Source organism: Corvus kubaryi, unplaced genomic scaffold, assembly GCF_017639235.1.
Source record: "Corvus kubaryi isolate FWS band 111438036 unplaced genomic scaffold, C.kubaryi_AGA036_p1.0 37193, whole genome shotgun sequence".
Classification (NCBI taxonomy): domain Eukaryota; kingdom Metazoa; phylum Chordata; class Aves; order Passeriformes; family Corvidae; genus Corvus; species Corvus kubaryi.
The window spans coordinates 80,491-94,143 of NW_024581055.1; the positions used below are offsets into that span (position 1 = coordinate 80,491).

Here is a 13,653-nt window from a genome sequence, read left to right on the forward strand (position 1 = left end):
CCAGTGGGGTCAGAAAAAGGGAAGAAAAAAGGACAGAAAGAAGATCATGGTGAATTCTGCTGAAACAGAGCTGTATTCAAGGAAGGACAGATCCCAGGCAAGCAGGGGCTGAGGCAAACACTGCAGTGGAGGCAGCGCAAATGAGAAGGGAGAGTGCATGAGGTACAGGAAGGAACACTACCGCAGCACTGAGGAAAAGGAGGAGAGCAAAGACTGAGTGTCCTCACCCTGCCTTAGGGGCAAGGCCAAGCTGCAAGTTCCTCCTCACAGAGAGGTCAGGGCATTCAGCAAGGGAAGACAGGCTGGCTTCACTGGTCGTGTCCCCATGGAAAACAGCAGATCGTTGATTGCTCCTGAGACAGCACCAAGGAAGTGGTTATTTTCAGAAGCTGCAGGACTTCCTCGGATGGGCAGTAGGATGAAGTCAGTCTCTCCAAGAAGGGAAGTGCTGACAGTACCAGGCAAGGATAATGCACACGCTCCCAGATCATGCTGACTGGTGAATGACCTTGTTTGCTCCTCAGTCCCCCATTTTAATTCTACCTCAGTTTTTCCCAGCAGCAGCTCACACACAGGGATCCTCCACAGGCCACAGTGATGGAGGAAACGGAGAAGAGTTCAGGCCTCAGGGAACAGGAGGGAGGGAAGGAGCAGCAGTCTCCAGCAGCAGACTCCTGGTGCCAAAGTGAGATGGTTTACATGTTCAGGAAGTCAGAAGATCTTCCAGAAGGCCACGCAGAGCATCAGTCTCCCACAGGCACGGATCTGTTAGTCCTGAGAGAGTATCTGGGACCATGTATCTCCCTCTGAAGACGGAACTGAGGGGCATCTTAGAGGCAGCAAGTCAAATACTCTCTCTCAAAAGCTGCCATCTCCTGTGTGAAGGCTGGTTGTTGCTGGAGCACCAGAGACAGCAGTCAGTTAGATGCAGGGCAGCGCTGGGGTGTCTCCATGAACAGGGTGTTAAGAAGAGGACACTCCTCTCCAGAGAATGCATGGACCATGTCAGGGCAGGATGGGCAATTCCAGACGAGTGATGGTGTCTCCCTCGGTAAAGTCAGTCCCTGCTAAAGGAGACCCTCCCGAGGGGGCCTGCAGCCCACATTCGGGAGAGGTAAATGAGCACTGGGCTCCCCCTTTCTGCCTGCCTCTCCGAGCGAGCCGAGTTCCTGCAAGGCAGCAAAGCCGCCGGGGCTCGGCGGAGGACGCGGGGCCCGCGCTGGGACAGCCGGCGGGGGCCAGGCGGGCGCCGTACCGCGTAAAGCCGAGTCCGGGGGAAAGATCAGAGAGCGCGGCACGGCAGCCACCAGGGCGCTCCAGCCGCGGCTCCGCGGGAGAACAGCGGCGGCGGCGGCTGAGGAGGGAGGCACCGCCGGGCGGTACCGGCGGCGCGGGGTCCGCCCGGACTCCACCAATCTCCCGGGCGGGCGAGCCCGGCGGGCAGCGCCCGGGCGGGAGCAGCAGCGGTGCTGCCCGGGGTCCGTGCCCGGCCCAGGGGTACCGCCGGCGTGGGCGTCTCGCAGATGCCCGGGGCAGGGCAGGGCCGAGCCGGAGGGCGGCCGGGGCGGGGGGGCCGCGCGGCGCTCACCGTCCCGTCCATGCTCCGCTCCCGCCGGGGCCGTCTGCGCGCGGGGCGCCTGCGCGGCGCTGCGGAGAGCGGCCAGGGACCGTCTGTAAAGTGCGGCTCGCCCGCCGCGCCAGGGCAGAGGGTCCCGCGCCGGGAGCGCCCGGCCCCGGCCGCGCTACTGCGGCGGGAGGGCGGTGCAGCCGCGGCCCCTGCCCCGCTCGCAGCCCCGCGGGGGCGGCGCGGCGCGGAGCTCCTCCCGGGGACAGGCGGGTGCGGCGCCCACACCCTCCCAGCCCCACGGGCCGCTCCGGCGCTGCCGCCTCGACAGAGCTCGAGAGAGGGACGGACTGGCTTTGGGTCCGCCGCCGCCACGGTCCCCAGCCCCGCCGCCCCTGCTTCCGCCGCCACAGCCACCCCCTTCTCTCCCCACCAGCGCCCCGCACCACCGCCAGAGCCCCCTTACTATCGCAGTCCCCCAGCCCCGCCGCCCCCGCCCCGCACTCACCCCCGCACTCACCGCCGCCCCCTGCCGCCCTCGCCGCCGCAGCCCCGCTGCTCCAGCAGCGCTCCCGACCCGCCGCCGCAGCCTCCGCGCGCTCCACAGCGCCGCCCGCCGTCCCCGCTCCGCATCACCCCCCCGGGCCGCCGGGCCCGACGCAGAGCCCCCGCCCAGCCCGGTGCCAACGCGGCCCGCGCTGCCCGTACCTGGCTGGGGACGAGCACCGCCCGCTCGCAGCAGGGTCGGGAGCGCTTCCGACCGGTACCGAGCGGGGCTCGCACCGACGGTGACGGGGCCGGGGTTCACCGGGAGGCAATGAGAATTCCAGTGGCGATGGGTACGGTACTAACAGGATGAGAGAGCAAACAGGCCAAGGGAGCTCTGAGGCACGTCCAATCCTTCAAATTCAGAACAGGCCCCGAGCTGCGATCCACTGTCCGCACGCTTTTCCTTGTGTTTAAGGAGCTGGTGACTCCCGGGAGGGTGAGGATGAAGGTACTGGGCCTGGCGGGTTAAGGGTCTTTGGTGCAGTGTCAATTCTAACAGGAAAAGGAAAATTGCTTCTTAAACACGCAGTGGGAGATGTCTATGATGTGCACTTGGACAGAGTAATTAGAAGGAACCTTCAGTGCGACTTGCCAAAGCCCTGCAGTCCACGGGGACGAGGAGGGAAGTTTGGACAGAATGAGCACTGACAGTGAATACCTTGGGGTGATGCTCCAAGCAGCTGTGAGGAAGCAGTGAAAGGACTGAGCTCCATCTGCAAAAAGCCAAGAAAACCTGCCAGCTTCATGGGCTCAAAACCAGTGTATGTCTAAAAGATGAAGTAAAATATTGTAAAGATGACGAGGTGGATTTAAGTCTCACTGGGTGTTTTTAAGGAGAGACTATACACATGCTTTTGGCTTTTTCACTGCGTTTTTGCATCACATTTTCAAGCTTTTCCCTACAGTTATTTGTACCACCAAAATACTGTTGCAAATGGAAAATGAGTTTGTGTGGTACCTGTCACCAGAAAATTGCCCCCTTTGAGAATCCATGAGCATGGTTCAGCATGCATGCTGAGAAGACAAGGTAAGTGCTTAGTACATCCAGGAAAGGGTTTGGAATGGGAATAGGAGAGGGTGACTGCCTTGGCTGAAGTACAGGTCTAGGGAGTGGTGAGCCCTTGGGACAGTGGGGCATGAAAGCATCTGGTGCAGTGGTTCAGGCCACGACTTCCAGCTTGAGACCAAGCTGGCAGCCTGCACCTGCACACGCTCTGCAGTGCTGTATGGAATATTTCACAATGGATGCGTGACAAGGCAATGCTCAAAGCCAAAGAGAAGACAGCAAGCTCTTATGAAAAGAACTCTTTGTGCTGGAATTAAGAATGGAGGAGTCTGCTGAGCAAGAATACATTGCTGTAGCTGGGGGAGTGTGCACCTGTTACTGAGAGCATCCTATCCTCTATCTGCTCATCTCATCTGACCAACAGCAACTCCAGACCTTCTGTGGAACAGCTTAGACCATCTGCAAGTGCCTGGGTTGCACTCTCCAGTGTGCTGGGAATTGGCCTTGCAGCACTTTGGGGTGAAGCAGGTTGTGAGCTGCGACTGAGTGGAGGACCTGCCCAGACAGACCTGAACTGCTCCAGGGAGGAGGGGGGAGACCACCCTGGGCAGATCCCCTGAGGGAGATGGGCTACTCGTCCAGGTCGCATGGCAGAGGCACATCATTTATATTCCAGTCTTGGAGAAGACTGATGGACACCATGATCAGACAACATTTCTGAGTTCACAACATCTGGGTTTGGGGTTTAAGTATACTTGTTAATTTGGGATAGAGTAGCTATCTGTCACAGATGAAAAGGTGGAGAGTCTATTTTCACCTGTTACTTGAAATTAAAAATGCAGCTGGGACAGAAGCTTCCTGTGTTTGTAACATATACTGTACATCCTTCTCTAGGATCAACAGATTATTCCAACAGGGTATGTCAGCCAGTCTAAAACATGCAATGGAGGAAATTACCTTCACAACTAAAGACAAGGAAGAAAAATATCCATTGCTGTGGACCCCAAAGAAAGTGAAGTATACACAAAAGTAAACATACCTGGTGCATGTTGGGGTAAGCAGAAACACCACATAAGGGTGTGCATTTCTTCAGGGCTACAAGTCAAACATGACAATCACGGTAATTTGTCTTCCTGGCCAGTTCATGACCCCACTGTAGTACACAAACTCAGTATCATGATCCTCACATAGTTCATCATTTCTGGCTGAAATAAAGTGCATCTTTGAAAAAGATCTAGTATTTTTTAGCACAAGACACAAAAATGGTGGCACAGAGTCAAATCATAAGCACACCTGACTCATTTACCCTCTCCCCGACAGTGGCCAACACTGTCTGCCTAGATAAAATCATAAAAATAGGGTAGACGAGGAATGCTCCCTCTCTGGCAGCTCTCCTAGGTCTTACAGATTTGTAATTCAGAGACCTGTTGTGCCAGAGGTTTTGGCTTTAACAGCCTTTGATAGATTTCTCTTTTGCAAATTTCATCCACCATATAGTGGCAGTCACAAAATTTAAGGCCATGAAGGACTTACTCTACACCCCCTAACATTTGACAAGGACATATTCTGCTCACCTACATTTGACAAGTAATTTCACACTTGCCTCCAATGATCTCTGTTACATAAACCAATTCAATTGTAGCACACCAGAAGAGTTACTGCTGTAATTTCACTAGCTACTCACTTTCAGCACTGAAAGCATGTGCCTGTTTTCCTCTGGAATTAATCTATTGCAGTTTAAAGCTGTTCGTCTTGGTGTAGCTGTTGTGGCTTACCCCTGGATAACTAAAAACTGCTTTAGTATCCAGTGTTTTCACTTAGTACATGTACTCACACACCCTAATCAGATCACTCACAACCTTCTAAGAACTCATAGAATCATAGAAAATTTGGGTTAGGAAGGACTTTTAAAGGTCATCCAGTCCCACCCCGCCATGGCAGGGACATCTCCCACCCATAATAAGGTCAATAAGGTCACTCCAAGTCCCATTCAACCTGGCCTTGGAGACTTCCATGGATGAGGTTCTTTGGGCAACCTGTGCCAGTGCTTTACCAGCCTCACTTTAAAAATGGTCCCTCTTGCATCTAGTCCTGCATCTACCCTCTTTTAGTTTAAAACCATTAAACCCAGTTTAAAGCCATTACCCCTTGTCTTACAAGAGTTCTGCATCTCACATTGTAAAAATACTTCTTACAATCTTCAGGTAAGTTTTGTGAACCTCGAACATCCTTTGTATTTTCTGTTCCCTAGAAGCCTTAAAAAATAGGCTGTGTGCTATGCCACCAGGGCCCTTCTTGCTGTCTCACATCAACAACATCTGTTTCCCCCAGATCTTCTACCTGTACAGATCTGTTATATCATGTCTTAAACTGATATTTTACAAGGCTGGGACAGCACCTGGATTTTAATGTCTAAAATAGTGGGTCCAAGAAAAATGAAGCTGCTTGCACTTTAATACAGTCAATTTCTTTACAGACTTACCTTTTTTAACACACAGTCCTCTCTGGAGGAGTGATACACTGTCTTCCCCAAGCCGGTAAGTTTGCATTTGACTGTTCTAAGACAAAAATCTATGTGAAGAGCCTTGCTCTGCTACACACTTCTCCACCATTATCTTCTCTTCATGACTTTTTTCACATTTTTTAACGTAATGTGCCGATTTTATTTGTAGAGATCTTATATTTGCTTCCAAATAATCAATTTCAAGTGTCAAACAACACTGGCTGGAGAACTGTTCCTCAGGTAAAAACCAGAATCCCCAGCTTATGGATTGGGCAGTCTGCTAGCAGTATTTCCTGCCTTTCCTTTCCCACAGAACTGGATTTTTAAAAATAGAAGAATCAGCTTCCAGCTTCCCTCAGCTTTCTCCCAAGACACTTTCAAGAATTTTAAGTTCTGTGTAGTGTTGCATCATCATCTGACATGCCCTGACACAGGCAAGGACTTTCCAACAACAAGTTGGCAACAACATTTCTGGCTTTTGGGTTACATCCATCAAATCTCACTATCCTGTTTCCCATGATTCTCTTCCTTCTCTAATGAGGACTCACTAATGATTCTTGCTTGCCCTATGTCATTTCAAACCCTTTTCTTTAGCAGCTTGTTTTACATCCAGATATCCCCACCTGTTGCATCCCCTACAGCTCTCAGTCACAGCAATTCCTGACAGCCAATTCCTGCATCTCTCCCAGGTTAATGCTCGGCTTGGTGGCATGACACCCACTGTGTCCCGGTGCAGTAGATCTGCTGCTTGCTTAGTTTCTTACAGGACCCGGTGTCTACTGCCAGTGCTTCCAGATGTGTTATGTAGAACAGTGATCCAAGGAATTCTCCTTGGATATTACACCGTACTGAAACCTGCAATTACAAGCGCTGCATCCTCTCTGACTCCCTGCACCAGAATCTCTTCTGCATTCAAGATGAGCACACCATCCCCAAGGCAAGCATCGGGGTTTTCACTCTGTCCATCTCTGCCATGGCACATGATCGCACCTGGCAGTCGCTACATCCCAAGGAGATGTTAACCTGAGCACGCACAGGCCTGTGCTGCTCACAGGGTAACAGTCAGGCCTCGGTTTGCTGCACAAATCCCTTGCCCACCAGACAGTCTCAGCCAGCTCCTCATACAGAAATGCCTGTGGGCAGCTCTAGGTCATGTGCAGCCGTTCTGCCACTCATGTGGCCTGGCCTTTGTTCGTCATTCCTGCTGTCAGACAGAAAGGATGTTTGCATGAGAATTTCTTGCCTCACTATTAGACAGAGTTGTTTTCTTGCACTCTTATAATGGCTCTAATGGCAAAAAAGGGAGAACCAGCACTGCAGGTGGGCTCTGCAGGGCATGCTGGGTGGAGAGCAGAGGTCCACTTGGAGTTCCCCACATCTCAAGAATATGAGATGATGTACACTATTCTATTGTGTTAGCTCTAACACATCATATCTTAAATAGCACCCTACAGAGTCTGAGTCTCTTTCCTACTTGGATCATAATGGATCAGGACCTCCCCATGCAGAACAACCATCATAATAATAAAAAGGTTTCCCAGGTAGCTGCCCTTGTCCTCATTCTGCGAACATGTGCTTAGCAACAAACACATCCCCATAAGGCACTGCAGAGATCTGTCTTCTTCCCATGTAAATGAGGCATGCCTTACTTGTTAAATAAGCAAATCTGACATTTCTATCCAATTTGAACTGATGTTCCTGATTCTGAATACTTCTTTTAAGCTTTTCTGATTTTTCAGCATCTCTTTTGATGCCAACACCAGACCTTCACCTCGCTCACCTCATGAGACGAGTGTAGCAAATACAAGCTCTCTCCTTCAGCAGTGACCCTGCAGCGATGAACAGTCAGTCACACTTGCCAACTTATCACATAAACTCACAAGTTCACTTCAGGATTTTGGGCTTTGATTTCTGGGATGTTGGCTAGAAAGATGATGCTGAAAAGCTGAAAAAAGATTAGTGGAGTCCTAATGGATACCAAGCTAAACATAAGCAGCATTCCCGCAGAGCAAAAGTGGTCAACAGCATCCTGGGCTGAGGCAGCAGGACTGTGGCCAGCAGGTCAAGGACAATGACCTGTCTCCTCAGCACACGTGAGACATGCCAGGAGTGCTGTGTGCAGTCTGGGCCTCCCAGTAAGACAGACATGGACACACTGGAGTTAGTCCAGCAAAGGGATGTGGAAATGTTAAGTAATGGGAGTGTTTGTCCTGACAGTGAGGCTGCAAAAGCTGGGACTGTTCCATCTGGAGAACAGGCTCAGGGCAGTCTCATCCGTGCGTGTGTCAGTAATGGGAGAGTGTAAGGAAGACGCAAACAGCTGCTGCTCAGTGGTGTCCAGTGATGCTAAGAGAAGCAATGGGCACAAATCGAAATGCAAGAAATTTCATTTAAACAGGAGAAAGAAGTTTTCAACTGTAAAAGTTACTATGCACCAGATCATACTGCTGGGAGGGACTATGGAGTCTCCAGCCCCAAGACACTTAAGCTGGAACCACTCTGCAGCTCTGAAAGAGCCAAAACCAGCAAAGTGAAAGTGGTTGAATAGCTTTTTCCAGCTAAACCAGAACCAGTCAAGGTAACTTTGTCCAAGTACACAGCTCATACTCACTCTCTGCCTGCACTGCTCAGCAGAATGACATAGCTTTAAGTAAGGTCAACTCTACAGCTTGTTTACCTCCCTCATCCAGAGACTGCAAAGTTTACAAGTGACCACATTACTCTGCCTGGAAAGAACATTAAATTTATTTAAAAAAAAACCCCAAAACCAAACCCCCTCCACTGAAACAGCCTCACTCCATAGCCCAAGTGCGTCAGAGTGGGTCTGGGAAAGTCTTCCTCCTCCCTTGACCTCACATACCCTTCACCCATGGCAAGGCTGGGAAGGGGATGGAAAGTGCCAAGTGTTAAGGTGCTGAGAAGCTCTCGCTGTTTCTCATCTCTCAAGTGCTGTTGGCCTGTTCCTGCTCAAAGAGGGCCATGGCTAAATGTGAGCGGGACGCGAGTCCTTCCAAGTTACTGAGCACACAGCGGTGGTACAGGTCCTCACTGAGCCGGGGATTGCAGCTTCTCAGTGTGTATTTCTGCACTAGCCCTGGCTCCACAGCCCTGAACAAGTGCAGGCCAGAATAGTGGAGGAAGACATCAAATACCTCCATGCTCTCCAGCACCTCATCTCGGTCCAGGATATCAGCTGCAAGCTTGGTACGTGCTGTCATATAGTCAGAATTATAAAAGCAGGCCTCAGCAAAGGAATGTCTGTCAAAATGCCCATCTCTCAGGAAGTCAGTGTTGGAGGATGCTGTCTGCTCACCACGGTACACCAGTGCGGGGTTGAACTCCTGGAAATGCACAGGGAAAAAGACCTGCCAATTGCTGATGGTATTCATGCGGCAGCGGTTCAGAAACTCCATGTTGATTTCTGTCCAGACGCTGGCCAAGAAGAACAGTGTATCCACGGGATGCTTCTTTGAGACTATATCCATGAGCTTCACTTGCGATGGCACCTCTGTTTTAACACTAATCCACGGGATTTTAACTTCTGCATAGCGTTTCTCTAGCTCTCCTACCATGGCTTTGACTCCAGCAAAAACATCCACCTGACCAACTCTCTGGGCATCGTAGGGATGGTAGATAAAAAGCAAAGTCAGCAGGGCATTATCATGTGTGTCCAGTGTGTTCATAGCAAACATATCCAGGAAGTTTGCTACAAAATCCAGGTCTTGCACTGTCAAGGGAAGCACCAGTTGCACCCGTGTGGCCTCTGTCACATATGGCATGGGAATAATTTCCACCTTACTTAAGGGTCGCACCAGGCTCACTCGCTTGGCCAGAACATGACTGTGACCCTTCTGGGTGGCGGCCTCCAGGAGCAGGTCCAGCGTGTATTCCATGCCCCGCGTGGGGTCGAAGCGCCGGTAGCCGTTCAGCAGCTGCCGCTTGCTGAAGCGGAGCAGGGGCTGATAGCGACGGTTCAGCTGCTCGACCGCAGACTCAATGATTTCGCTGACATCTGCTTTACTGGCTCCAGAGAGCTCACACTTTGGGGAGCCGTCAGGACAGGAGAAGAGGTGCTGTTCTGTGAAGTAGTCCCAGCTGATCACCTCAAAACGGGACTTTGGAAGGAATGGGGCGTTAATGCCCACAGGCCAGGTCACACCTGCCTCACCTGCAGGGGTCAGGGCTGTCAGGTTCCTGATCTGCATCTGTGCAAACAGAGAGCACAAACTGATCCCCACATGTTCTCAAAGAGGTTCAGGTCAGCTCCTCCCCAGGCCCACCTCATCACCTACAACTGTACATGGGTAGTGTCACACCAGCAGTTTTGGGTAACATGGTGTCAGAAGTGCTGCTTCTGAGACAAGGGACTGTAGCGTGTGTCTGACTAACAGTTGCCCACAAACAGAAGCAATCATCTTCCTCCAGTGTGCTGAAAATGAAGGCAATCTGTTTGGTCAAGGAGTTTTTGCAGATATCCCTCACCACATACCTGGAGGTCCTGGATCTCCTGATAGACTCTGTCCAGCTGGATCCTGCTGAACTGCTTGTGCAGCCGGTACATCAGGGTCATGTCAGAAACAGGGTGCACCGCAAGAGCTGCTTGAAACTCCTCTTCTTCCTCCTTCTCCAATTCAGTATTCTTGGCCAGTTCATAAGTGTGATAATGCTGGCCCTGAAGCAGACAAAAGCCAGAAAGACTGGCATGGAACTCAAGTTCGCAGAGCAGCTTTTCCTCACCCCAGACACACACCTGTCCCTCTTTCCATACTGACTGTAGTACCCAGAAAAAAAAAAAAAAGGGGTAAGTTGTCCCTCCCACCCTGCACTGCATTCCCACTTGTTTCTCAGTACCAACATACCCTTTTTATCCTGCCTTCAAAAACATGTGAATCAGCCCTGCTAATAGGTTGAAAATTAAATCCTATGTATGCTCTCTCTCCCTCAACATCCCAGCTGTGATTCTGGGCCCTCCGCAATGCTGCCATAGCACACAGCCCTTCTTTCCTCTGCAACTCACAAAAAGCCGCTTGGCTATGTGGCAGAGAACAAGTAAGATTTTGGGCTCTGTCAGGCTCAGCTAACACAAGACCCGAGCAGGGAGGTAATACCTGGAGCTGGGAAACACAAGTGATGCCAAGGAAATCAATGATGCAACGACCCAGCCACTCATCTGGGCGCACACTGAGGATCTCATTGCGACAGCTGTCCAGGTGTGGATGGAGCTTAAGCAACAGGCTACGGGACAGCAGGTAGCCAAAGCCCCCATGGCAGTAACGGGCCTGCTCATCTCCCCCGATGAACTCCTCTGCTCGCCCCAGGTACACATCTTGGTTAATACTCAGGTGTGTCACCAGAGCCTTGACCTGTTCAGCTTGGGCATAGGTGTCATCCTGCATGATGTAGAACCAGTCATAGTCAGAACCAAAATGTTGATGGATATAGTTCATGGTCTCATACATGAGCCAAATGGGCCTCTCATCACCGTGGGCCACCAGCACCATGCCATGGGGCACCTTGGCACTGCGCAGCCCGGTGAAGTACAGCAGGCGAGGGAAGTGGTGGGCCACTGTCTTGTTCACTGCCACTGCCAATGTGTTCAGTGTGGCCTTGGAGGTCAGGACAGCCACAAATAGTCTCTCATGGAATCCCAATTCTGTCTGGATGTAGCGAGTTCTGTAAAGGAAGTACATACCTACATGACAAACAGCTGGAGGAGAAAAAAAATCAAAGAATTATGGTAACTTGGGATAAGTCTTTAACTGCTGGAATCTACCCAGGGTGAAAAAGTCAAGTTTAGTCATAGAGCTTTAAGAGAAGACTCACTAGTGAAAAGCCCATTTTGTAAAAACACTTTGTAAAAACACTGCCTTCAAGGCAGCTACAATCTCACGTTATCTGTCTGAGCTAGAAAACTGTACCAGTGCAATTAAAATCAAAATACCACAGAGCTAACCACCTGGAACTTAGTACATGGTGCAGCTTAGCAGGTATGTGCAATAAAAACACAGGACTGATTGTTGAGGAGTCTCTAGTGCTGGTGGCTGGGGTGCACCAGCTGCACATGGCACCCTGGGTGCTGGGAGATCACTGAATCCCCAGGCCATGAGCCAGCAATGGGTGGTGGTCTTTGGCCTCACAAACAGCACAAAGCCCTGCAGGACCCAGTGAACAATGAGAAGACTCCAGACCAAAAACCACCAGAGAGTACACAGAGCCTGTGAGGGTACAAACGTCCAGGGGTCCCTTTGTTCAGGGTCCCTCTACACAGGTACCATCCTGAGCTGTTATGATGCTGCTGCACCACAAGTGAAATACTTAAAGAAACCAAAGGGACTGCTACAGGAAACCTGGGGCCAAGGAAACTTGTCTGACAGTATGAGTGTGGTGTGTGGAAGGAGCTGAGCAAGGCACCTGTTGGGTCACCAGAGCTGTAGCTGCAAAGGAGCCTCGGTCCCAGCAGTGACAGCCTAGGGCAGTGCCAGTGCAATGCCCAGTGGCTCCTGGATGGTCAGGCAGGAAAATTTCCTTAACACATATACTACTGTTAATTGATCAAAATTTTCCTACTGAGCAGACCAGTTAAGACAAGTTTTGAAGAATAATTTAACATGTTCTATTAAACGTGAGTAACAAAAGAATCACAGAATCCCTGAATGTTTTGAGGCAGAAGGGACCTTTAATATCTAGTTCCAACATCCTGCCACAGGCAGAGACATCTTCCACTATCCCAGGTTGCTCCAAGCCCCGTCTATCCTGGCCTTGGACACTGGTAGGGATGGGGCAGCCACAGCTTCTGTGGGTAACCTGTGCTAGTGCCTTGCCATCCTCACAGGAAAGAATTTCTTCCTGATATCTAATTTAAACCTACTCCCTTTCAGTTTGAAGTCATTCCCCCTTGTCCCGTCACTCCACATCCTTGTTAAATGGTCTCTCTCTCCATCTTTCTTGGCTGCTCCCTTTCTGGTACTGTAAGGCTGCAACTAGATCACTGTGAGGCTTCTTTTCTCCAGACTGAACAACTCAAGTTCTCTCAGCCTTTCCTCCATCCCTCTAATCATCTTGGTGGCCTCCTCTGGACTCGCTCCAACAAGCTGATGTCATTGCTAGATGCAGCATTGCAGGTGGGGTCTCACCTGAGCAGGGCAGAATCACCCTCCCTATATTGAGAAGAAATATTCTCACTCCTCTTGGGCAATTTTGCTGCCTTTTTTCCCCTCATGTTAATTTCCTGAACACATCTCTTGCACCCCTTAAGGTAACAATCTCGGCCGTTGCCTTGGTGCACCACGCTCTTACTACACAAGTTATTTCAAACAGCAAATTCCACCTTGAACCTGTTCACTCACACAAAAATTTAGAACTTCACACGAGAATATTTTGCTTGGAGGAAATCCAGGCCAGAAAAACCGTAACTTACCTGAGTACTTTTTTGTAAGGCTTGTTAGGGTCTCTGTAATACGGCACAATCCGGGGCCTGAAGTCCTCGTGGCCCGGGCCGGGCCTCCCCTCCCCTGCCTCGGGCGGAGCTCCACGGGCGGGCGGCGCGGGCGGCCCCGGTGCCAGACAGCGTTCCTCAGCCGCGCTGTGGCTCCAGGAGGCGCGCAGGAGGCTCAGGCTGCAGCCCAGGGACAGCCCGAGCAGGAGAGGCAGCGCGGGCCGCAGCGCGCTCAGGAACGCGCCCAGGCGCATCGCGGCAGCTACGGCCAGGCCGAGCTCACAGGGCGGCCGCAGGACATGGCGGGCGCGGGGCGCTCGGGCGGCAGCGGCCCTACGGGACGGCGGCCCCGGGACTCTGTTACCCGCAGGCCGGTGACAGGACAGAGGGCGGGCCGGGGTTCCGGGACGGGGCCGTGGGGAGTGGCGGCGGCTTCAGCCCGGCCGCTCTCCGCCGCTGCCACCTCACCTGTCGCATTGCCCCGCGCGCTTCCGCTTCCGCTCTACTCTCGATGGTGCCTGGCGGCCGCTCTGGCCAGCAACGCCGGCGCCTCTATGGTACGTGCGGGGGTGGAGCCGAGCGGGCGCGCAGCATGC

The 13,653-nt window shown here is 51.9% G+C and overlaps 3 protein-coding genes across 7 annotated transcripts in view; 1 reads left to right on the plus strand and 2 right to left on the minus strand.

The window, feature by feature from the left end:
• The window catches only part of SMARCD3 (SWI/SNF related, matrix associated, actin dependent regulator of chromatin, subfamily d, member 3), an 80,794-nt gene extending 78,634 nt beyond the window's left edge, over positions 1 to 2,160 (minus strand). Inside the window, exons 1-2 of one of the 4 annotated variants that reach the window (XM_042022251.1) lie at positions 2,085 to 2,160; positions 228 to 1,092 (exon numbers count right to left, since the gene is read on the minus strand). The gene's annotated coding sequence lies outside the window, so the exon portion shown is untranslated. Of the gene's footprint in view, positions 1 to 227; positions 1,296 to 1,588; positions 1,688 to 2,084 lie in introns of those variants that run through there. The other 3 variants (XM_042022254.1, XM_042022253.1, XM_042022250.1) reach the window with 3 other exon arrangements.
• Positions 1,524 to 2,423, plus strand: LOC121661744 (vegetative cell wall protein gp1-like). The gene has a single exon (XM_042022237.1). The coding sequence runs from the start codon at positions 1,524 to 1,526 to the stop codon at positions 2,421 to 2,423; it is 900 nt and encodes a 299-aa protein (XP_041878171.1).
• A 5,922-nt stretch (positions 2,424 to 8,345) lies between these two features.
• Positions 8,346 to 13,561, minus strand: CHPF2 (chondroitin polymerizing factor 2). Of its 2 annotated transcripts, none has more exons than XM_042022257.1 (4): positions 13,040 to 13,561; positions 10,731 to 11,295; positions 10,112 to 10,294; positions 8,346 to 9,827 (listed from the first exon to the last, which is right to left on the minus strand). In XM_042022257.1, exons 1-4 carry the CDS (start codon positions 13,309 to 13,311, stop codon positions 8,565 to 8,567), a joined length of 2,283 nt encoding a protein of 760 aa, XP_041878191.1. In that variant the 5' UTR covers positions 13,312 to 13,561; the 3' UTR covers positions 8,346 to 8,564. The 2 variants fall into 2 exon arrangements, with proteins under 2 accessions (XP_041878191.1, XP_041878192.1); XM_042022258.1 differs by having other exon boundaries at positions 10,731 to 11,329; positions 13,040 to 13,122.
• Between the last annotated feature and the right edge of the window lie 92 nt (positions 13,562 to 13,653).

What these genes read in the sequence shown, in the direction of transcription:
- LOC121661744 (XM_042022237.1), top strand. Translation starts at nt 1,524, where the DNA reads ATGCCCGGGGCAGGGCAGGGCCGAGCCGGAGGGCGGCCGGGGCGGGGG.
- CHPF2 (XM_042022257.1), bottom strand. Translation starts at nt 13,311, where the DNA reads ATGCGCCTGGGCGCGTTCCTGAGCGCGCTGCGGCCCGCGCTGCCTCTC. An exon ending in CCTTACAAAAAAGTACTCAG is followed by an intron (nt 11,296 to 13,039) that starts GTAAGTTACGGT and finishes CTTCCTTTACAG; the next exon opens with AACTCGCTACATCCAGACAG. An exon ending in CTTGTGTTTCCCAGCTCCAG is followed by an intron (nt 10,295 to 10,730) that starts GTATTACCTCCC and finishes TGTCTGCTTCAG; the next exon opens with GGCCAGCATTATCACACTTA.